General features: G+C 53.1%; 8 protein-coding genes across 8 annotated transcripts; 4 read left to right on the top strand and 4 right to left on the bottom strand.

Annotated features, from left to right (window-relative positions):
• Positions 1-2: 2 nt before the first annotated feature.
• On the bottom strand, positions 3-1451 carry ColSpa_08300 (metal tolerance protein 4; the record flags this gene model as incomplete). Its single annotated transcript, XM_049274512.1, has 4 exons — positions 3-29; positions 128-342; positions 399-653; positions 710-1451. 4 exons carry the CDS (start codon positions 1449-1451, stop codon positions 3-5), a joined length of 1239 nt encoding a protein of 412 aa, XP_049130469.1.
• A 1100-nt stretch (positions 1452-2551) lies between these two features.
• ColSpa_08301 (uncharacterized protein) lies at positions 2552-4680 on the bottom strand (the record flags this gene model as incomplete). The annotated part of the gene is made up of 3 exons (XM_049274513.1): positions 2552-3707; positions 3766-4011; positions 4064-4680. 3 exons carry the CDS (start codon positions 4678-4680, stop codon positions 2552-2554), a joined length of 2019 nt encoding a protein of 672 aa, XP_049130470.1.
• A 2651-nt stretch (positions 4681-7331) lies between these two features.
• ColSpa_08302 (rhamnogalacturonan acetylesterase) lies at positions 7332-8301 on the top strand (the record flags this gene model as incomplete). Its single annotated transcript, XM_049274514.1, has 3 exons — positions 7332-7653; positions 7709-7790; positions 7845-8301. The coding sequence occupies 3 exons, from the start codon at positions 7332-7334 to the stop codon at positions 8299-8301; spliced, it is 861 nt and encodes a 286-aa protein (XP_049130471.1).
• A 449-nt stretch (positions 8302-8750) lies between these two features.
• Positions 8751-8996, top strand: ColSpa_08303 (uncharacterized protein; the record flags this gene model as incomplete). The annotated part of the gene is made up of 1 exon (XM_049274515.1): positions 8751-8996. The coding sequence occupies one exon, from the start codon at positions 8751-8753 to the stop codon at positions 8994-8996; it is 246 nt and encodes an 81-aa protein (XP_049130472.1).
• Positions 8997-10291: 1295 nt separating this feature from the next.
• ColSpa_08304 (AB hydrolase superfamily protein) lies at positions 10292-11026 on the bottom strand (the record flags this gene model as incomplete). The annotated part of the gene is made up of 1 exon (XM_049274516.1): positions 10292-11026. One exon carries the CDS (start codon positions 11024-11026, stop codon positions 10292-10294), a length of 735 nt encoding a protein of 244 aa, XP_049130473.1.
• A 2196-nt stretch (positions 11027-13222) lies between these two features.
• Positions 13223-13930, bottom strand: ColSpa_08305 (uncharacterized protein; the record flags this gene model as incomplete). The annotated part of the gene is made up of 2 exons (XM_049274517.1): positions 13223-13714; positions 13778-13930. 2 exons carry the CDS (start codon positions 13928-13930, stop codon positions 13223-13225), a joined length of 645 nt encoding a protein of 214 aa, XP_049130474.1.
• A 4532-nt stretch (positions 13931-18462) lies between these two features.
• On the top strand, positions 18463-18975 carry ColSpa_08306 (uncharacterized protein; the record flags this gene model as incomplete). Its single annotated transcript, XM_049274518.1, has 1 exon — positions 18463-18975. The coding sequence occupies one exon, from the start codon at positions 18463-18465 to the stop codon at positions 18973-18975; it is 513 nt and encodes a 170-aa protein (XP_049130475.1).
• A 20-nt stretch (positions 18976-18995) lies between these two features.
• ColSpa_08307 (uncharacterized protein) lies at positions 18996-20943 on the top strand (the record flags this gene model as incomplete). Its single annotated transcript, XM_049274519.1, has 4 exons — positions 18996-19136; positions 19252-19525; positions 19578-19804; positions 19855-20943. The coding sequence occupies 4 exons, from the start codon at positions 18996-18998 to the stop codon at positions 20941-20943; spliced, it is 1731 nt and encodes a 576-aa protein (XP_049130476.1).
• Positions 20944-21668: the final 725 nt, after the last annotated feature.

Here is a 21668-nt window from a genome sequence, read left to right on the forward strand (position 1 = left end):
CATCACAGGTCCTTCTTGAGGTCGTGCTCCTAAGTTGCGGCAACATGGTCAGTGGGTCGGACAACTGATGAATATCAAGGGCATGCAGCTTTCTGAAGCACCGCCCATGATAACGAAAGAAGCTTACAGGCTTGTGACTCGTCTCGTAGTCGACGTGGACAAACGCCCTCTCGACTCCAGGCAGCTTCTCAATCTTGATCTGCAGCGCCTCGGCCACGTCGTGGGCGATCTCGAGCCTTTCGTGACGGTCCATGACAATGTCAATCTCGACGATGTAGCGGGGACCGCTGTGGTAGGCACGAACGGTGTCGATTTGCTTGACGTCGGGCGAGTGGGTCATGGCTGTGCGCATCTTAGTCCCAGGCTACGCAATTGCAGGCCGGATCACGACGACTCACCGATGTACGTAATGAGCTGCAAGAACTCGGGGTCGGCAGAGACGCCAATCAGCAGCTGAAACTCCTCATAGGCCGTCCTCAGCCACAGGCCAGCGATGAGGCACGACAGGATGATGGCGCCCATCGGGTCGATCCACCACCTGATCTTGCTTCCAGCCGAAAAAGTAAAGATACCAAAGCCGTTGATAAAGAGGTCGTTCCGGTGGTCACGCCAGAGGATCTCAACCTGGGAGTAAATATGCTTGATCGACCAGCCTGCACCAAGGTCAGCACGCAGCCTCTAAGCAACCACATACACAACGTGAACTCACAGTACAACCAGAGACAAAACTTTGTGCCAAAAGCAATCGCGACGGCAATCACGGACGGGAAATGGAACTCGTTGGTCTCCTTGTCGGAACCGGCAGCCAGGTCTCTCGCGGACATGACGATCAGCACCAACGAGACGGAAAACATGACAAAGGAGAAGACAATGTTGCCGGCTGTCGAGATGCGCGCCCTGCCCGAGGGGTAGCGGCGCGTGTCGACCTTCTTCACGGCGCGGTGCGACAGCATAAGCAAGATGCCGGACAGCGGGTCGAAGACGGCGTCCGCCATGGTAGTGAAGAGCGACAGCGAGCCCGAGGCGGTGGCGGCGTACAGCTGCAGCGCGGCAAGGATGATGTTGGCGGCCAGGCTGCCCTTGACGGCGATCTGGTACTTGAGGTTGTTGTCGCCCTGCGTCTCCTTGGCCTCGCGCTCGTGGTCGTCGACGCTCTTGAGCAGGGAGCGGATCTTGTCGTTTTGCGAGCGGTAAAAGTCCTGTAGCTTGGCCTCCTTGGCGCCGCCGCGCGTGAAGCTGTGGTGGATGCGCTTGCGCGCCGAGTTGGACTGGGGCCTGGAGGTGAGCAGGCCGATGTCCGCGTCCGACTTGATGTGCGTGCCTAGGTTGTAGGGGTCGTTGATCTCTGAGGAGGAGAAGGAGCGGGATTCCGGGTCGGGCGCGCCGGGGAGCGGGGAGAGGTCGATCCCCGTGCTCGGCGCGCGGTTTGTGGTTGTTATTGTGGTGGACATTCTGGGTGATTAGAGGAAAACCATGAATGAAAGTTGGATTGATGGCGGTGACGGATGTCTAGATATCAAGGCAGTACGCCCGTCTAATAATGGGATGGGATGGGAAAGTTGAGACGGGGCGAAGTTGGGTGCGAGGGAAAGTCGAGTCGGGGATGCGAGAGCAAAGGTGGCAAGTCTTGACGAAATGGGGGCGGGCGAGGGATATTTGAAGCGAGCCAACAGCTGCTGCCTCGTCTAAAAATCCCTCCCGCGGATCCCTTGATCCCTGTTCCTAGCATATGAGCGTGATCTTAATGGGCTCTCTGATTTGGTGTGCGGCGGGTAGGATTTTGCCGCTTGAGCCTTTTAGGGTGGCCGGTCGCGCTGTCCCCAGACTCCAGTAGGCCGTGGCCAAGATCTGCTGGCGCCGAATTGCCGCCAAGGGGATCTGCGTGAATGGTGGTGGGTGGGTGAGAAAACAGTGCAGTACAGTAGGTAGAGAGGATTGGGGGGGGGGGGGGGGGGGGGGGGGGGGGGGGGGGGGCTGTGTGAGGGACATGATGAAGCCTGGAACCTAACGTAAGGGCTACAAAGCCACAAAGGTCCAGAATCTTCGCTACCTAACGGGCACGTGGTTTGTTTACTGTTGAGTTGGGAGGCATCCGTAAGTCGGTGTTGCATCAATGATGTGTTTTTTCCATCATGCACCCGCCGACTGTGTAATACGGTTGACTTTCGGGTTGGTCGCCGTTGTCCACAGAGCTTCGCCAGGATAAGCTTTTCGTACATCCTTGTCACAGCTCCTAGCTCATGCACATTTGGCTCTTGCTGCAAGAGTTGTGGCTTTGCCAAAAAATTCAGTCACGTCATTGTCGCTTCGCTCGTCAACTTTTGACATTTCTGTTGGATGTCTATGCATAGAGCTGGTGCAAATATCCCACCTGTACTGATACCAAATCGCGCAGACGCCTAAGCCAATCCTGCTGGACAAAAACCCGCTTCCTCATGCAATCGTGTGCGGTCATGCCAATGTCACCACCCATCTGATTCCAGAACATGTTCCCATATATGAACGATGAATTCACCCTCATCACAACAGAAAGGGAAAAGCTCCCGCCCTCTTAAAACGGCACGCCGTGGTCATTGTCAGAGCCGTTGACTGGAGCCCCGTTGGCTTTTGATGACATCGCAAGCGTCTTCTTGAACATTGGTGCCAACGCTCTGATAACGGGCTGAACGTCTGGTGCTTCCGGAAACGAGGAAATGCTCATTTTCTTGACCGCTGCGACGACGTCGTTTCCATCGCTCGAAGCAGACCCACGTTTGCCCTGCGCCGGCAATGCCTTGACGTCTTTGCCCTGGCGAACAGGGCCTATTGGTCTTGCAGGCGTAATGAGAGTCTCATCCATCAGGGATTGCCACCGGGCAAGATAGACGCCTGGACCAGCCATATTAGACGAGCCACCGTCAACAATGGCTTGCATGCGAGCAAGCGAGAGTTCGTCTAACTCGCGCAGGTAGGCAGTATGCGCATCGATAATCGGGATGAGCGCCTCCTTTGTCCTATCGGGAACCCGGCTGAAGATGCCGCTCAGTTGGCTCTCGATGCTCTCGCCGCCCTTGTTGGTCTTGTGGAACGCCACCAAGGAGTCCTTTGACCATGCTCTGAACTGATTCATGACCTCTGGGCAGTTCTTGCCGACGGCGTGCAGCCACTTGTACAGGAGATGCCTGTTGTTCTTGCAGAGCTGAACAAAATCCTCAACGGTCGGCATGGTTTCGGGGTCATCCTTTGACTTTCCCTTCTTCGGCTTGCTGGTGGCGATGAGCTGGTCGAGGAACGTCTGGGCGTCCTTGAGGTGGTCCGACAGATCGACCTTGTTGTGGACAGCGCGGATGATGGGGTCGAACCCGGCGACGGCTTCGCGTACTGCTTGGGTGAGGAGGTCGGGGCTCTGCTTGCAGAGGATGTTGATGATTTCTTCGCGGTCTCGCATGGCGAGCAGTGCCGCGTAGTACTCCAGGCACATCTTGTGTTCATCCTCGCTCAGGTCGGACAGCAGGACCGGGTTTGCCGTCTCGAGGATGACGGCGATGATGGACTTGTCTTCACGTAGGCTCTTGGCCCTAACAGCTTCGCGGTCGTCGTGGGACGAATCGGTGTGCGCCCGGATGGCATCGAGAGCACCCTTGCTCGGTCTGTTCTTTGCTTTGGAGATCCTGTCGATGGTCTTCTTGAACTCTGCGCAATCCCAGCCAAGAATGACGGAAATGATCCTAGTTCCCATATCAGCTACTGCGCATCTTGACAGTACAAGCCCGACAGTAGACTTACCTCTGCATGAGGTTCATGCCGTCAGCAGCATCCTTTGTTATGCCGAACCAGTTCGACACTGAGCCGACGCTAATCTTGGCCAAAAAGATCTTCATCATGCCGGCAATCATAGTCGCGGCGTTTCCGACCTTGAGGGTTTGCCGGACCATATTGTACGGCACCATCTTGTGGACCTGCTCCAACAGCTTGAGCAGGTATTGTCCCTCGGGAGATACAATCAGAACTTGATGGGCAAGGCTCGACAAGCTGTCTGTGTTAGTCATGGTCCTACGGCCGCCGCGAGCAGACCGTGACTTACTGAATGATGATGTACTCGTTCGCCGCGCGCGTCATGGGGGAATGCGAATCAAAGTCGTCCGTCTCGGCCAGGTGGTCGAGCAAGTCGTCGCAGAGATCCTCGTAGACGAGGTCATGCATGGCATCATCCCAGGCCTGCGCCAGGTCTTTCGCGCTCTTCAAGTCGTACTTTGCGGGCCGCGTGGCCGGGTCACTGTAGGGGGCACCGCCAATCATTCCTCGGGCGACAGTCTCGATGACGGTTGACGAAGCGGTGGCCAGGGTCTTTCTAATACCCAAAGCACCCTTGTCATAGCTTTCCGACAGGTCGGCTTCGGCCAAGTTTGTCAAGATGCCCTGGACCTGGACGTTCCAGAACTCGGGCGCAAACGTGGAAACGCCGGGAAGCTGCAGGATGAATCTCGTAAAGATGGACTGCAGCAGAGGCGCCGAGGACTCGGGGGCGTAGGTGACATCGGAGCGGGTACCGGGGCTTTGCGCAAAAGGGTAGCCATAGTTGGAGATGGTTTCGGGCTTCTTGAACTCCTCAACCTCGTGGTACGTCTCGAAGTGGGTGAGGATGTTGAAGAGCGCCTTGATCTGCTCGGCATTGAGGGGTGAGGTTTGTGGGAGGGCCATGACTGTTCAACGTGTGCCGCCGCTAGCCATGAATGTCCAGGGTCGTCGCGGTACTGGCAGCTGGGTGGACAGTGTCTGTGGTTGCTTGTCGGGTAGATATACTCGGGCGGTCGGCGGCGCTGTCTGTTTGCGACGCTGTGGATGGTGTGGACGTTGAGTGAGTGAAAGTCGTGAAGCGTGGGCGAGGTGAAGGAAAAGTCTCGTTTTCGGAAGGTCCCGGTGGTTGTCTTCAAACACCCCGTCGGTACTCCTGCTTCTAGCAAAATTGGGGGGGGGGAGGGGCACAGGTGAATGACGTCACAGCGGACGCTCTTGTTGGATTATTCACTGGAAAATGCACCGAGTCGTGTTGGGCTGAAGTCGAATTTTAAGTTGACGGGGGTGGGAGGGAGCTACATCACTTAATATTTCATCTTCGCAGTGAAACAAAAAAAAGGTAGAGAAGGGGTCTTTGACACGTCCCTTGAAGAAACCACGGCTGTCTCCGCGACACCCGTGTCAGAGTTCATGGCCTGCCCCTGTCGGACCCCGATAAGCATTCGGCTACCTGCAACACCTGCAGCATCTGCAGCTGTGCAATGATGTATGTATGTAGGTACCTTTCCCCATCTGTACGTGAAGCATCCTCAGAAGCATCTGATGCTCCTCTAACAGCATGTGCGCTCCATTCCTCCCGAGGCAACACCCGCTCAGCTTGCTCTCCTCGTTCGTCAGCTCTTCGGCCTCTTCCTTTTGCACCTTTGTGCATCAAATCAGATACGTGTCCTTCAATGCCTTTTCTCCCAAACTTCGTCGTTTTCCCGACTTGATTGGACGTCCCATCGCATCTGGCTGTCTCGGACCTTGGACTGCTGCCAAGCTTAGCTTCATGTCGGGGCTGTGTAAACTCCTTAATGCTACCCACCGTACACGAAATGGCCGAGTAATGAGCCCTAGTCAATCCGCTCAGTCAACTATCGCGAGCGGCTCCGTGAGGGGAGATTGGATCCCCCCAACACCTCCGGCAAATGGTTTTTGGATCGTTGTCTGTTTAAGAGGGTAGTCTGGGGTGAGAAGATTGGTTGCGCCAGTCCACGTTCGGCCACCACGTTCGGCGACCGGCTGGAACTCTTTATGCCTGTTGAGGCTAGATTTGCCTTCTTTCTCTCTCCGGGATCCGCCTTCGGCTCGTGGACGGTGACCCGGCCAACTGTTTCCTCTCGGCAGGCAATGCGGCACTGTAGATCCCCGCAATCGAGACAAAATGTCCTCAGCCTGTCATGACCCAAGTCAGTGTCCGCCCCCACCCCGGGAACGAGTCCGAGAGCTCGGGTCCAAGCACGAGCTCATTGCCCAGAATGGAAACCAAGCCACACGCAAGTCTTGGGCCCTCGAGCTGGTTTTGTAGTACGAATAAGCGTCTAGTCTCTCATGTGTTTGTTGTGGCTGAATCCAGACAGCTGGCTCAAACATCGTTACTCTTCCTCGTAATCCGAATGCGCGTTTCCCGTCCCGAGTCCGGTGCTGCTGACGAATACGCCATTGGTTTGAGGTAGCATCTGAGATAGTGACATGATTGACAAACACAAATAATTGTGATTCGGCCGCTACTTGGCACGTCTCAAATCTATCGCCGTGATTGAATCGGACTGAAATTCTTGTGCTTGACCGAGCAAGCACTAATTTGCCGATTGGGGGGTTCGAGAGGCAAAGTTTCCCTGAAATTCTGCATGACTGGCCGTATTCAGCCCAGCTGAGTGCAATGTCATCGTATTGTATGAGATGGTTTCCCAATTTTGCACCTCTTATGCGTTGCTCTCAGCTTCATCAATTCCTCGATCTACCAGATTATCTGAGGGTCTGACTTGGGCACAATGGATCAGCATGTCTCGGACAATGGGAAAATCCATGTGACGACATCAAGATCACGACTTGGGCAAAATCCAGCGGGGCCTGATTCACAACTGCTAGAGGCAAATGTTCAATCCCGAATGAGGCCCTAAGCTGAGCATCATCGTGGTATTGTTGAATCGCATATAGTCGAGATAGACCACTCTGACAAAGAAGTTGTCCACAAAAAGGTCGGCTCGTTGAGCCGGTCTTGGGACTCAAGCCCCTCCAGATCCTGATTGCAATCACTTCTCGACTCCGGATCAGACGGACCCTTCACCAGCCTTTCTTCGGTGTGGGAGGTCCTGGTTCCCTTTCATCCGGGTCGAAGCGCTTCGGTAGATCCGTCTGCCGAGTGTCTCCAAAGTTTGGACTCGGTTCCTTTTCGCCCGAGACACTCGATTCCCCACACCGCTGTCCACGAATGGGGATGTCGTGGCCAAGCTGCATTCCATGGCCTTCCTATTGTGCGCAATCTGGACAACAGGCAACTAGCATTCATCCAGCTTAGCGGTCCCGCCGTTGAAGGCTCAGTTTCTGAACCCCTGGATCATGCGGGGAAATGCTAGATTTGAGGTCCTCACTGCAGGGAGGATGCGGGGGACGGTTGATGGCATCCTACATGGCCCATTTGCCGAGATCCGCTGTTAATGACGCTGCCGGGGTAGCAAACAATAAATAGTGATGGCTCTGGCTCTTATGGCTCTGTTTTTCTGTTGTTGTTGCCTTCGATATACAGTGCCGCGGTTTCTCCTCCTGGCAAAGCCGGAATATCTGCAAATATGAAGTTGTCATTGGGTACACTACTCCTCGGAGCCGGCTCGGTGCTTTCTGCGCCTGCGCAGCGATCTGAGGTGGACGATAGACACACCCTCTGGCTCGCTGGCGACAGTACCATGGCCCCGGATGGTGGACATAATGGCACCCAGGGTTGGGGCGAATATCTGCACTATTCTCTGGACACATCAAAGATTCGGGTCAACAACTCCGCCTATGCTGGCAGGAGTGCACGCACCTTTACAAGGGAGGGCCGGTTCCAGCGCATAATCGACGAGGTCAAACCTGGCGACTGGGTAGTCATTGAGTTTGGACACAACGACGGTCGTGAGTTATCATGTCCATTGTGATTTTGTTGTGGATTTCTGACCAAATATGACAGCGGGAAACCCCATCAACGACACCGTGAAAAACAGAGTCGACTGTCCTGGCATCGGCAACAACACGTGCCCGGTGACTTTCAAGTAAGTCGCCGATATACCGACTGTACCGTGTGTCTGCTGACTTTGTTTACAAAGTGGTCAACCCGAAATCGTCCAAACATACACCACCTACCTCCGCAATGCGTCCTCGATCTTCCTCTCACTTGGCGCTAAGGTCGTGATCTCCACCTCGACCCCAATTAACCCGTACCAAACCGGGGCGTTCTCCTGGAAGCCGACCATCTACTCGTGGTACTCGTGGTACGTCGTTGAGTCCCTCGGCGGTCCCGCGGCCGGCATCTACTACGTCCCGCACGGCAACTACAGCGCCCAGGCGCTTGACGTCCAGGGTCCCGAAGCTGCCGCTGAAGGGTACCCGATGGACTCCGTGCACATGTCGCCGAAGCTCGCCGACTCATTTGCCGGCGCTTTCGTTCTGGGGCTAAAATGCGGGACATCGCCGTTGCAGCAGTATGTTGTTAATGCCACGTCGAGACTGGAAGGAAGTAGGTTAGGCACATGTCTCCAGGTCAACGCGACGCTACCTATCTGAGCTTTGTATGCCGTGAAAACGAGCGATATTATGCAGATATATCTCAGCGCTAGGCGAGTGACAACCACTGCCTGGAAACGACATGTACACTGGCCTGGAATGACGATGTTGATGAAAATTGAAGTTGATGTCTATGGCCATAGAACGGAAGTGAGGTTCCTCTGCTACTTGTAAATATGTACATATCATATTAGAACCATTCATCGTGGGTCTGTTAGCAGCTGCAAAAGGATATCGTTGCAGGGCCAAAGCCAGTTTTTCCATTAGTTTGCCGCCAGCAACATCTTGCACCGCATACTTCAATCGTTGAATTTGCACAGTTAAAGTCTCAAATTAAAACTGAGAAAAGATAAACTAACAAACGGGATACTCTATGAAGCGGTCAAATACAAACGTCAATGCTTGTCCGTCAAGCATTCGTCCTTAGAGTCAGGCAGGAGACTGACGTCATGTGCGTACAGATGGCCGATAACAGTCGTGGTCAACTAATAGGAGCGCTGGCAGCTGGAGCAGCAGGTGAGCTGAGTGTTACGGCCACGCTCGATGACCTGGCAACGGATGCCGTTACGGTAGGACAGACAGTATACAATGTCAGACTGGTGCTTGCTGATGCTACGGCCGCACTGGCGGCACTTGACGACATTAAGGACGTAATTGCACATGGCGAAGACTTTGGGGTCGGCAACGAGTCCTGAGAGATGTGTAAAATCCGGTCACTTAGCGTGAGTAATGCAGACGGTGTAGTCTAATAGATGTGGTGTGTTATCTTGATAACTTTAAGTTGAAAGTGATACCAGAAATCGTTCTGCAACGGAACTACTGGATCCATTATATCTGTAAGATAAAATAGAAAGACTCTCGCCAGTTTTGTTTGGCTAATACTTTTGAGCAAGAGCAAATCCTTTCAGCGTCATCAGTTCGTCAAGGGAACTTAGCCATTGTTGCCTGCCAATTGGGGAGACAGCATGTTCCAAGACACAGAGACAACTCTGCTTCTTTAATGTTTTCTCTGTTCGTTGGCAGCAAATTTGGCAACAGTCACACTCTTTAGAGTCAGGAACGAAAGAGAAACGACCTTGGTCAATTGAGACCAGACCATCTAGATCAAAGGAACTGTATTCTACAACCGTCGGCCACAACGCCCGACAGCTTCAAAGTTGAGGGATTTAGATAGAAACGTAAAAGAATATTATTGTTGCTGGCTTCAAAGTCTTGCATATTTAGAAGCCCGGGAATGAATCTCAGAAAAATTTTAGGGCCAATGTTCCACATCAATATTCCGTCTATGACCCCGACGCAGGCCAATTCATGGCGAAAATCCGCCACTAATTATGACTTCAATGGCCTTCAATAGGACGGTACATATTGAAATAGGATGGGTGGTGTTTTGAGCCCAATGGCTAGGGATTTGATCTTTGCTTTTATGTATTGTCTCATGATATTGGCCTAATCCGAAGGATAACTTGACTCACTCATCATCGTCATCCTTTTCATGGGGTTTGAAATCATCAGAAACCTGGTTATCCAGTATTATGACAAGTCTTCTATGTTGTTTTACAGTCAAATGCGATGAACACAGGAGCTTGGGATTTCTTTACCTTCATTTGCTGCTGTTATAAGCTATGCTATGCTATGAGATGGGCTGTTCGGGCCTGGGGAGTCCTCCGGAATAACGCTTAAGTAATGAACCTGTGTTCCACCAAAGTACGCATAATTGCCAGCGCCTTTCGGCACCATAGTCAGTCTTTCTCGGAGCTATTGAAAGCTGATGCGTCCTAGAAGAATCGAGTCTTCCGCGAGGTCACTATGGCCGTCGTAACCGTTCGATAAACAGCACGCCAATCATGCAGATACTATTTCTTCTTCTCACAGCAGGTCCATAACGTATCCAGATTGGGATCACAGTACCCCCTCTACCGCTGAAAACAACGTGGCAAAAAAGCTACACGGCAGTTTGTGCCTCAAGAACACTAGCGTTGGAATTTGCGGCCTATTCTTTCTTGATGTCTTCGTCTGATACTGGTACCTTCAACAGCCAGGCTAAACCCTTGAAAACGTCGACGTGGGCCTTGATCGACGACTTGAAGTTTAACCCTCTCAATGCAATGTGAGCATGCACAGCACCCGGGTACACCTCTAGCCTGGTCTTGACACCATGGTCCCTCAGAGCTCTTTCATACACATTTCCATCGTCCCTGACAAAGTCTGCACCGGATACCTGAACAAATGTCGGAGGCATTCCTTTGTGCGGGGCTTTGGAGTTGAAAGGCGAATAGTCTGGAGACTTGGCTTCTGGCACATACGCAGCCATCATCTGAGTGAAAATTGCTCTGTTAAAGAGTGCAGCGTCCGCGTTCTGCTCTCTGGAGAAGAAAAGGTCGCGGTACTGGGGAGAAACAACGTCTTCCTCCACAATTATCGGGTTGCAAGGCCACAGACCGGTAAGCGGAGGAGTCAGTGCCCCGGTGCCGTCGGCAATCCTTTGTGCTGTGACCGCTGCCAAATTGCCACCGGCCGACAAGCCACCGAGAATGAATCCGGCAAGTGGATCGCCTCCGAGAACATGGGCATTTGCGGCAACCCATTTGAGTCCATCCCAGACGTCGTTTGGTGCTGCCGGAAAAGGATTGACAGGCGCGAGGCGATAAGAGAGATTGATGACTATAGCGTTGAACAAGTTCGTTGCTATCCGCGCTTGCTCGCCCAGCTGACGACATTTGCCCATAACAAATCCGCCACCGAACAGGAGAACGATGACTGGCGACTTGACCCCCGACGACGTGGATGGCTTATAGATACGGGTCTCTGATTGGTAGCGTCTCGCATCCGAACATTGATCGAATATTCATAACCCATATCGTGGTAGCGAGGTACTGGTGGCTTGTCAAAATGGATATCTTGGGATCGGACAACCTATTGTATTTCCGGGCTGCGAAGCTCAGTCAGCATTGAAAATTGGGAACAAAGAATCCTAGAACCTCAAATAACATACTCAAGGCTACTCAATCGAGCGATTTTCCCTCTCGTGTCGTACTCCATTATCCTGGGACAGGCGGTTCAAGATATAGGTATAGGCTGCGAGGTCTTGCAAAGTATTCAAGTCTGTGGATCGGGGATAGTTGTCAGGTCACCTATGGCGATCACAGCTGCAAATGAGCAGATACTGGTAACGCGTGATTAACTATAGGAAGTCTAGATGCAGAGGGAAATATAGTGTGCGTATATATACCCCTAGCAAGGGATGCAACATGAAGCTGACCGGGGCAAGTCGGCCCGCACGAAGACGTCTCACGATATTGCTCTTTTTGAGAGGAACATCGTCTATTGACGGAGTTGATAAATAATCAGCTTGCACTACACTGTCTATGCCCGGACAGAATTACGGACAACTGTGGGTCGTTACGGATCTTCGTCTTAACCCGGATTCCCGACGTAACGTGGGGGTCGAGTTGCTCAACATCACAGTTAAAGTTTCGGTCGGCGAACTGGACTGAACTTTGCTACGCATCGCTTCTGGGACAGCTAATGGTGTCGCCTCACTTGTAAAAAGTGGTGGGATAATTACCTTAAGCCTCACTATGCGAGCCATGCACGTTGGCGATGGAAATCTTGTGGTTATGTACCTGACGACCGGCGGCCTAGGCGTTTTGATTGAGGACTCTCTGCTTATCTGTGAATGCCAACCGGTGAACTAAATCTTAGAGGACAAACCCTAGAGTCAAACGACATGGGTCATTTGCGACACAGATGAGTCCCTTAAGGAGCTGTCACAACTGTTCCAAGCTGAAGCACTTCAAGACGCGATGATAAGTCACTACTTGGAGACCGGCCATGGCACTCTCAAACCCCGATGTTTATCGCCGAAACATACAATCCAAGAATATTGACTTTATGACGCTGCCCATCATACCGATAATGCAGCCCTTTTCATTTGCCCGCTTTAATCTTGTTTGGTTGGCTTTAAAGAGATGGAAACTCCATTCGACATGTGCCGCGCCTTCCTATCCCGTAAATTTTGGATTAAAGCCGTGATCACAACATTAGGTTATACCATCAGCGTTCTAGGAAGGAGAAGTCAAGTACCATTGGCGTTCATGGTATCTGTTATTAAGGAGAGTTGGACCAGGAGCCTTCTTTGGTCCACCTGCGAAAGCTTTAATTAGGTACGCTACCATAAACCTTGTTTCCATAGGTCGAGTGCTGATCTCGAACACCTTCTTTTGACATGGCTAAGTATACACATCAAATCTTCTCATTCACCGTCATAGGGCGCGGCCGCGAAAATCACACTCGTTCCTGGTAAAACAAAGTCAGTCTCTGGCCACCAGCGAGGCAAATGGGCTACTGCCATACATGAATTGTTCATGGTCGTTGGTGGCAATTTCGATCCTGTCAAAGTTTTGACTTTCCAGATCGGCAGGCTTCGACCGTATCACATGCTCTTGCTTGGGTTCAGCCTCTTGCAAGATTACACTACTTTCCAGCTTTTTGTTGTCTGTAGTACTACCGCTCTTTGTGTCTTGCATGTCAAGAGTGCCTGCGACGGCAGCAGGCCCGGTCATGCTGCGATATGTATTCAACTCAATGTCTTCAGAGTTTTGGTTGCTAGGGTTGTTATTGTTGTTCTTGTCATATCCAAGTGTGGACGCCTTTTCCTTGATGAAGACTCGTAGCACTGGAATGGACGAGCCCACTATCGCAGTAGCTGTTTCGACGGCAGTCCAGATAGTGACGTCTTTCCCATTAACTATTTTGGCAATCAGTCTCCGAGTTTGGACAGTTTTCGGGGTAGTGACCACTTACAGAAGAAGTCTCCTTCTTCCAGTTGTACGAGATAGATGCCCTTGATGATTGCGCATACACCTGCCCTGTAGAACCAGATGATTAGTATCCGCCGCAGTTGGTCTTTGAGTGGGCCTGCTTACAACCATCCGAGACTCATCGCAAAGCAAATGCCGAGCTTTTCATGTCTTCTCAAGCGCATTCCCCAAATCAGCTTCCACGGTACCAGTGCCAAGACGAAGTCCATGAAGGCACACCAAGCGGCGTTGAAGATGCCGTAGTTGAGCGTCACTGACTCATCCCAGCAGGTCCCTTCCATTTGTCTGTTGAAGTTCTTCTGTACCGGTGTGCACTTCAACCACGTCAAAGTTGCGCTGGGAAGCATGACGGCGGTCAGAGTCACAACAGCAAACCAGACGAACCTCCTGTACCAGCCAGACGTGAGACGCAGCAGCGTAACACCGAACCCTACTTTGCTACCCGTTGAGGCGAAGCAGGATACAGAGGCTCCGACTGAAGTGTACATTGCGATTGTCAAAAGGTTTGTTTGTGGGTTGATGTTGTAGTAGTGCCGTCCGAATCCAAGATTGATACCCATTTGTGTGATTATAGACTCGATGAAGAGGCAGGTCTAGGCAAGTTAGTCAGTTTCTAAAGTCGTCATTTCCCTGGACTTGACTTAGGAAAGACTTACCCACGAGAATATCATTATGTAGTCGTCCCACCACAGTTTCTGGCCTCGACTCAGCTTGGCGTACACACGCAGAGCCAAGAAAGCGCCACAGAAGAAACACAGAAACCAGGTGACGGCACCTATCAGCGGCCCATGGGTCTCGATTGGAGCCATGGCGAGATCATTGGACAGAGCAGTTCCTTCCCGACTGTCACGCCAGTCGAGTAGCTAGCATGCGGGCGTAGGTTGAATCGTAACAAGCAGCCCCAAAGTCGACGACGAACAAACAAGGCCCACTTACGCGGGTTCCTGGCTCTAATAATGGGGAGCGGTCCAGGCCTGCCAAAGGACTCCGCGGTGATCGAGCTAGTGGCACAGCTTGGCTCTTCATGAACCACCTTCCTGAATAAACTTTGCTTGCGGCGCACGGTGGCGGAACCACCTCCCTCTGGCCCCAGCCGGGGCGGGAGTCGCAAGCGTTTCTGTCCTCTCATAGCAGCCAAACACGTTGAACGGGGAGACCGCTGTCGGCGATGTCGATTTAGGAAGTACAAATCAGATGGCCTTCGGTGACAGTGCTGAACTGGGCCAACCAAAACACAGTTCCAGATCTCAAAACAAAGTAGGGAGGTTCGGAAGACGGCCGGTTGTGGACTATGCCGCTAGCGACCAAAGTTTATTCGCCATTATGACGGGTTGTAGATCGATGATGGCAAATATCGAGACCGAATGGCCAAAACTTGGGCTCGCAAAAGAGGGACTTGGGGGAATAGGCCACATAGTTGCTCTTGCCCCGTGGAACATAGAGGCGAAAAATGCATTCCTGGTTAAATTGGGTGCCATTGGTGGTCTCTCCCCTTTCCCCCCATGTTTTCGGACGAGGTTGTCTTGCTAACTTGGCGATGTCTTGACTTTCTCCAAAGTGGAAGCCGTTGGACCGAACATCTAGATGATCCCAATCTCGAGTTGAACATCGGATCTGGCTTCGAACTATAACTTCCAACGCTAGTGAGATTACGCTGAACCTTGCGGTCACTGAAATCCTTCTAGTGATGTTCCAGACTTACGCAGCCTGTTTGGCTGCTAAAGCTCGCATATGCTCAGGCACTCCGTGTACGTCACCTACTGCATGCCTCTTCTATGCATCAGTTGCCGTCACGAATGTCTACATCTGCTTGGCACAGAACGTCTGTATGGTCGGTTTCATAACTTCCCTACCCTGCTGCTGACGTCGAAGTTTAAATCGGACAACGCAGCCCTGTGGTCTTCTCCGCTTAGCCACGGACCCTGAAGACACCACCGGCGGTGATTACCCCTTCGATACCCTCCCAAACCGGCGGTATCCTCTCGAGGGTGTGTGCTCGCACACCTTGCCGTGTGGGTTGTTACTAGTTCGGGCGACCATTTGGAGTCCGCATAGGGCCTCAGACTATGGTGAGACCCCGCTTAGTCCGGTTCACCGTCTACATCAGATGACCAAGACGGTCTAGATGCCTCTGTCGACGTTTGTTCCGACCTATTCAGCGAGACCGGTGGGTGTCTCATCAAGGTAGAGTCCGGTTTCTCAGATAAACAATGGCGAAGCCGGCTATTCAAACCGATGATGCGCGTAGGCAGGCTCGCCAATTGCCGATGGCGAGGCTTCCAAAGGTTCACCAAATATTATTTGATCCCCCGCGCATCGAAGTCGTGCTATTGCCAACCGGGCTAGGCTGTCGGTTTTGCTAGCCTACCCGACAAAGCCGTGCCTCACAATGGTTGCTCTACTCCAAAACATCGATCCCTTGGCCCTGCCGGTTTGTCTCGAGCTCTGGAACATTGGAATTTCCCCAGGCAATCCAAAATACGAGACATTTCAAGGGGAAGCTTAGTAAGGTGCACATGCATCCAATGCCGCAAGTATCACGGCCAAGTCGCATGGGGGCTCGGTACGGACCGCTGGATGGAGCCCTGGATCCGCTGTGGATTCAATCACACACGGGACGGGCTGCTTTTGAGAGTAAGGAGACCCGATCTCTGTAGTAGGAGCCGCTAGGAAGGGAGTATGTAAGTCAACAAAGTCCCGTGCATCGAGTCGGTTGGAATTTGGGTCCTGCTGTTCGAACTGGGCTATTTACCCACTAAGCTGAGATGCCAAACCTGCTTCAATGTAGGATCTCTTGCTGACGGGGTCTCACCAAAAGAGTCAGCACTGCGTTTGATGTGCAGAGGTGTTGTCGCTGTTGCACTGAGCCATCCATACCGCCTTAATGAGGGGTAGGGCACGGACGATAGGCAGCAAGCAGACAAATGTGAGATCTCAGTGCCCAAGATTGTGGCCGGGTGGCACATATGCAACCAGCGGAAAGTGTTGACACTCTTCCAGATCAGCACGTCTGCTAACCTCAGCGGCAACATGAACAATTGCACTGTCGTCACATTCTGCGGCATCAGCGGGCTTCGGGCCAGACGAACGGCAAGGCCCCGAGAGCACAAGCACCGGCGGGATGGATGGCCACGGAGCTGGTGGAATGAGGCGCGGAAATGTTGCCGTTAGTGGGCCGGTGCATCGAGAACGAAATGGAGTTGGCCCGTCAGTGTCGCGAAGCCATGGTCTCGATCTGAGATGCGGAAAACCATGTCCCAATCATGCCAATCATGGTGTAATGCACAGGGGAAACGCCAAGCACGTAGTGCATCAAACCAGTCCGCCGCGGTCTGCTCGGGAAGCCGGCCGTCAGTTGGTTTGGAGGCTCGCGACTAGTATCAGTAACGATACTGAATGTTTCAGAAATGGTCCTTTTCAGAATTAGAAAGACGAACGCACACGCACCGAGGGCCGAACATAATGGCGTTGTGAGCAAGCCACCCCGGAAAGCCTTCCTCCATCTGGTCCCCTGGTGCAGTCAAAATGGGATTAGATGGGATCTTGCATGCATGTCCCCAAATTCGGCCGGCGCCCCTGGGGTCTAATACTTGACTGGTGGCAATCCGAAGGGTTCGGAGGATGCTGCACTACTGCGTAGGTAGCAATCAGGCTGTCAATTGATTAGGCGAAAGTTGAAGGCTCTTCCGATTCGCCATCTTACATGATTCTGTAGGAGCGACCTGCGTCTGTCTTATGCCGGGCTGTTATTGGATTGTCTGATGTGTCAGGCCACATGTAAATCTGTATCTCGAACTCTCGCCGTCTTGGAAACATTGACAGGCTGGGCAATCCTATGGTATCGCTACGTTTTATTAGCACGCGAATTTCTCAATCGAGAGTTTGCTTCGTGCCGCCTTGTCAGCACCATCACTGTTCAGTCGATGCAGCGGACGGACCAACGTTGCCCGTCGGCCCCCGCGGCCCCTCGACATTATTCCGTCTTATTCAGCTCTTATTCTTCAAGTCCTGGTGGCCCCCCATTTCCGGCACTGCAGCAAGCGCTAGGTGCCGTCACGGCTACGACACCGTTGAACCGTGCTTAACGTTGGAGCCGGGAGGGCCTCCCCCTCCAAACGGCTCAGATTGGAACTCCATGCCTGGCACCGAGTGATAAGACGGGCCAATAAGAAAGCGATCGGCACGCCCTGGCAGATGCTGATAATCCGTCTTACTTTTTTCGGTGCAGGCTGCGTCCTTGGAACAACACCATGTTGTGACAGCCCTTGCGACTCAAAGTAAAAGCTAGACTCCTGGCCAGAACACGTGCCTTTCAGTCTCACACTCTGGAGGACAGTACTATGTAAGGTGCTATAGGAGAAACCCATGCAGCGCTCAAGGTTGGGGTTGGGGGGAAGCTGTCGCAGGACGCGCGGCGCGCCCATAAGCTCTCGTCTCCCCATGCTGCAGAGAGAATTTGATGAGGGTACCTCTTGGCCTCTCAGTCTACTCCGCGTTGACGCAGCACCATACCGGGGCTGAATGTCCTCACCAACACGGGCAGCCGTGACCTAACTGATCGGGCAAAGCTGCGAAGAAGCACAACCAGGGGGGGGGAGGAGGGGCGCCCACATCCCAAGATTTCCTCACCGGGTACCATCACAAAGCTACTCGGCCCACTCAGTGTGGTGCCGAGGCCGGCATGACGGGGATCATGCAAACAGGCGACGTGCAAGGCAATTAATCCGCCGCCAAAAGGGCATCCGCAGTGCTGTAGGAAAGTTTGCCCAGTCGCCTCAGAATGCCACAGAGGCTTTACTTAGCAAGCGTATCGCGGCCTCGAAGTCTCAGATATGCATGCCGCTACCTACGCCGTCTCCGTCTGATGTCGGGCGTCTTCAGCCCTGGGAAGAGGAAACTCAACTCAACGACATGCAAGTCTTGCTCGCTGACGACTGCTTGATGAAGCTTGTCTGTCCTTTTCTCCACCTTGTAGGCTACCTATTCTTATCCATCTCACTCATGCCTGCGCCACGCCTGCGCCGTTAGATTGGCAGCAGAGCTCGAATCGTCGTCCCCTGTCAGTCCCCGGTTTTACCTTGCCGTGCCACCCCCCCAGAAGATTCCGTACGAACTGTCGTCTTGAGAGAGGTAAGTACCCTTTTTGCAATGCTGATCCCACCCCACCGCGACTCGTATTCCGTAGCTCAAAGGGCCCGGCGTCTATTTCTTCTCTAACACTAAAAAGTCACTTCGGACTTGTCTCGCGGGATCATGATTTCTCGCCCATGACAGTCGAGCCACGCATGCGAGCGCACAGGACAAGCGAAACCCGCGTCGCCTACGTTCTTTTCCCCCCGTCATGGCTGCCACTCGGTCTTGTTTGCGCCGAGCGCAGGCGGTGGTCGGGAACGGCGCCGGCCTGATTCCGTGTCTCGCCGCGCTCGGACTGGTGCTTCTCCAAGCCGGCGCCGCCGTCAACCTCTGGAACACCCGCGAGCGAGGGCAGTTCAACTTCTCACCATCGTCGAGCTTGGCGATATCCGAACTACTTCGATTTCTAATAGCGACGCTTCTGTTGAAGCGCGAGACTCGCACGCGCGCCGCGAGCGCCGAGTACTTGTCGCTGGACAATAGATCGGACGAGCTGGATCATGGCAACGAGGATGGCCGGTCATCAAGCGAGTTTGCCGTCGAGAAGTTCTCGCGCAGTGCGCCCATTGGAAGCGCCAGGGCGCTGTGGCGCTATGCATGGGGAGACGCCGACGTCAGGTTTGGGCTCATGAGGATCGCTTTGCTGCAGATGCTCAGCAACAACTTGGTACGGGTTCCGGAGCGTTCGGATGAATGGTGCAACTGGACGAACGAGGGCTGACTTGGCATCCCATGGCGTAGATGTTTCTCAACTATCTGGTGACCGACCCAGGCACCGTCCATCTAACAAAGAGCGGAATCGCCATCGCCGCTGCTCTCTTCACCACGCCAGCCTTTGGCCTGAAAGGCCCAAAGACGCGGTGGATGGCCTTTCTGATTCAGGTAGGTCGCACGCAAATCCGTGGTCGCTTGGAGACACAGCTGACGACGTTAGACTTCTGGCCTTGTGCTATCCCAATTCTTGCCGCAACATCGCACAAGGGCATCCACGTATCAGCTCCATCTGTACACAAGCCTCGTGAGCCAAGCAAGCTTCAGCGCCCTGTCCGACATCTACAGCGAGAAGCTTCTGAAAGGTACCATCCTCGGCGCGAATGGCGCAAACGCCATACTGGGTGCACTGGGGGCGGTGCTCAACCTCTTTGTGCACATCCTCGTCCGACACTACAGCACGTACGAGCCCGCATTCCTCGACGGGTATGACAGTAAAGCCCTTTCGGTGGTGGTGTTGACAACTATTGTGGCTCTGGTAAGCACTGTCGCGTACAGGAGTAAGTTTCCCTTGCGCTGTGATGCCGGATACCAATGGCTGACTCCTAGTAGACGTCGATGCGTGGGTCAGATGGTTCACGAACGATATCACGGCTGTGGTTCTGCTACTTGTGTCTGCGTTTTGCTTCTCGTCAAAGTACAGTGACTTTCTCATCCCTGGTACGGCCCTTATGTTCATCGCCTCCTTGGCATACATGAAGTACGCGCCCTTGAAAGACCACATCTCGTCCCCTGTGGACTACAGGACGCACGATTTCCCGCCGTCCAAGGCTCAAAAGGTAAGTCTGCCGAGACTTTTGAAAGATCCAGACGATTGATATCGCGGCAGAAACTTAAGCTTGGTCTCCTCGCCATTGCCGGCTTTCTCGGCGCCGGGATCGTTCCGTTCGCAACACTCGCCGAGCCTCCCCACACCCCCGAATACAGACTAGTCATGCGAGACGACACTGACGGCCATTGCCTCACCCCTCCAACCAACATCATCACTCCATTTACGGAGAAGAAGGAGCCTTACAAAATCACATCAGGCCCGGGCAACCTGACCGCTTCGCCCTTCAGCAACACGCTCGCCATGATCCGCTGGAACGCAAAACGCATGGAGCGTGTACCGCTGCTGCTAAAATACAAACCCTTTTTCCACACTGTCCACATCTCCATGCCGGAGATGATGGACGACAAGCCCGAAGACTACCACAACCTTACTCACTCCCAATACGCGCACCACGAGACGATCTACATGCAGGTCGCGCACACGATGAAACTCATCCTCGATGAGCAGCCCGACATCGAGGGCCTGATGTACTTCCACTTCGACTCCTGGATTGACCCGATGGCTTGGGTCGACGAGAACCGCCAGTCCATCTGGTTCCCGACATCACATAACACGCGCCAGTTCGAGGGCGACGGGCCGCGGTACATGTGTATGACGGACTGGCAAAAGTTCCCGCAGTGGTGGGGATGGTACCACAAGTGGAACGAGAAAGCCGTCACCGTCAACGGCGAGATTATTAGGATGAACCGCGGCTACGCGGTCGAGGAAAAGGAATTCTGCGTGGGCTGGTCGGACATCTTCTACATCCCGCGGCGCTTCTTTGCCGACTTCATCTTCTTGTCCTACGTCTACGGCTGCGCGGACCTGTTCCACGAGGTGGCGATCCCGACGATGCTGAACATTATCGACCGGAGCCGCCGAAGCGAGGCGGCCAAGTTCCAGTCCGTCATTGACCGTATTGGAGATTGCTGGGGTGGATGCTGCGACGACTCGGCCACGGCGCACGACGTCAAGTGGACGCGATGCGGACACCGGCTGAGCTACCTGAACCATGAAGTTGTCGATGCGCATTACAGCCGTTTGGAAGAGCAAACGGCGTGGCTTGGCCAGACTGAGAGGGCAAAAACTGGGAACGGAAGGCGTTAAGATGACTTGTTTTTCAGGGAATGGGGCATTAGACGGAGCGTGTATTTGTTTCAAGATGTATTCACTTTTGTACATACCAAACTGTTTGGCAAGAAAGTTGTCCATGATGACCTCAGGTTACATTTCCTCTTTATCCTCCGTCTTTAGCCTGGACTTGCCTTGCCTCCGTCACTTCCTACATATGGCATCCAGGTACGATGTACTGCGCCATGCGACCCAACAAGCGAGTGCAACGTGATCAAGAGTTTGTTAGTGCCCCTCCATAGCACATGCCATACCGGCAATCAACAAAGAATAGAATCCATGTGAACAAGGTGTATGAGGCCCATGTGTTGTTCCAAAATAACAGGCAGTCTTCTTGAACATAATATCAATCCAGATCACTCCAAGAGTTTGCTCACGATGTTTGTCATGTAAGGGGTGGACGGGCGGCACAAACATCTATATGCACCGTCACAAGGTATTCCAGGTACATTTAGCACACTCAATATTCGTAAAAACACACAGATAAAGACCAATAGTGAACGTACTCGTGATGTGATTGACATCACAAAGAAGGCAGGAAGCCCTTTCTTGGGTTAGCGTTCTCGGTTGCTCTTTCCTTGAAGCCCAGTTCGACTTCACAATAATAGAAACAAGAGTGAACGTTGGCGGTGAGAGAAGGAGCCGGCTCTTGACATTCTTCGCTCTTTTCTCTTCTTTTGTTTCTGGAGTGTACTGTTCTT

The sequence above is a fragment of the Colletotrichum spaethianum genome (genome assembly GCF_022836535.1).
Source record: "Colletotrichum spaethianum MAFF 239500 DNA, contig22, whole genome shotgun sequence".
In the NCBI taxonomy this organism is placed as follows: domain Eukaryota; kingdom Fungi; phylum Ascomycota; class Sordariomycetes; order Glomerellales; family Glomerellaceae; genus Colletotrichum; species Colletotrichum spaethianum.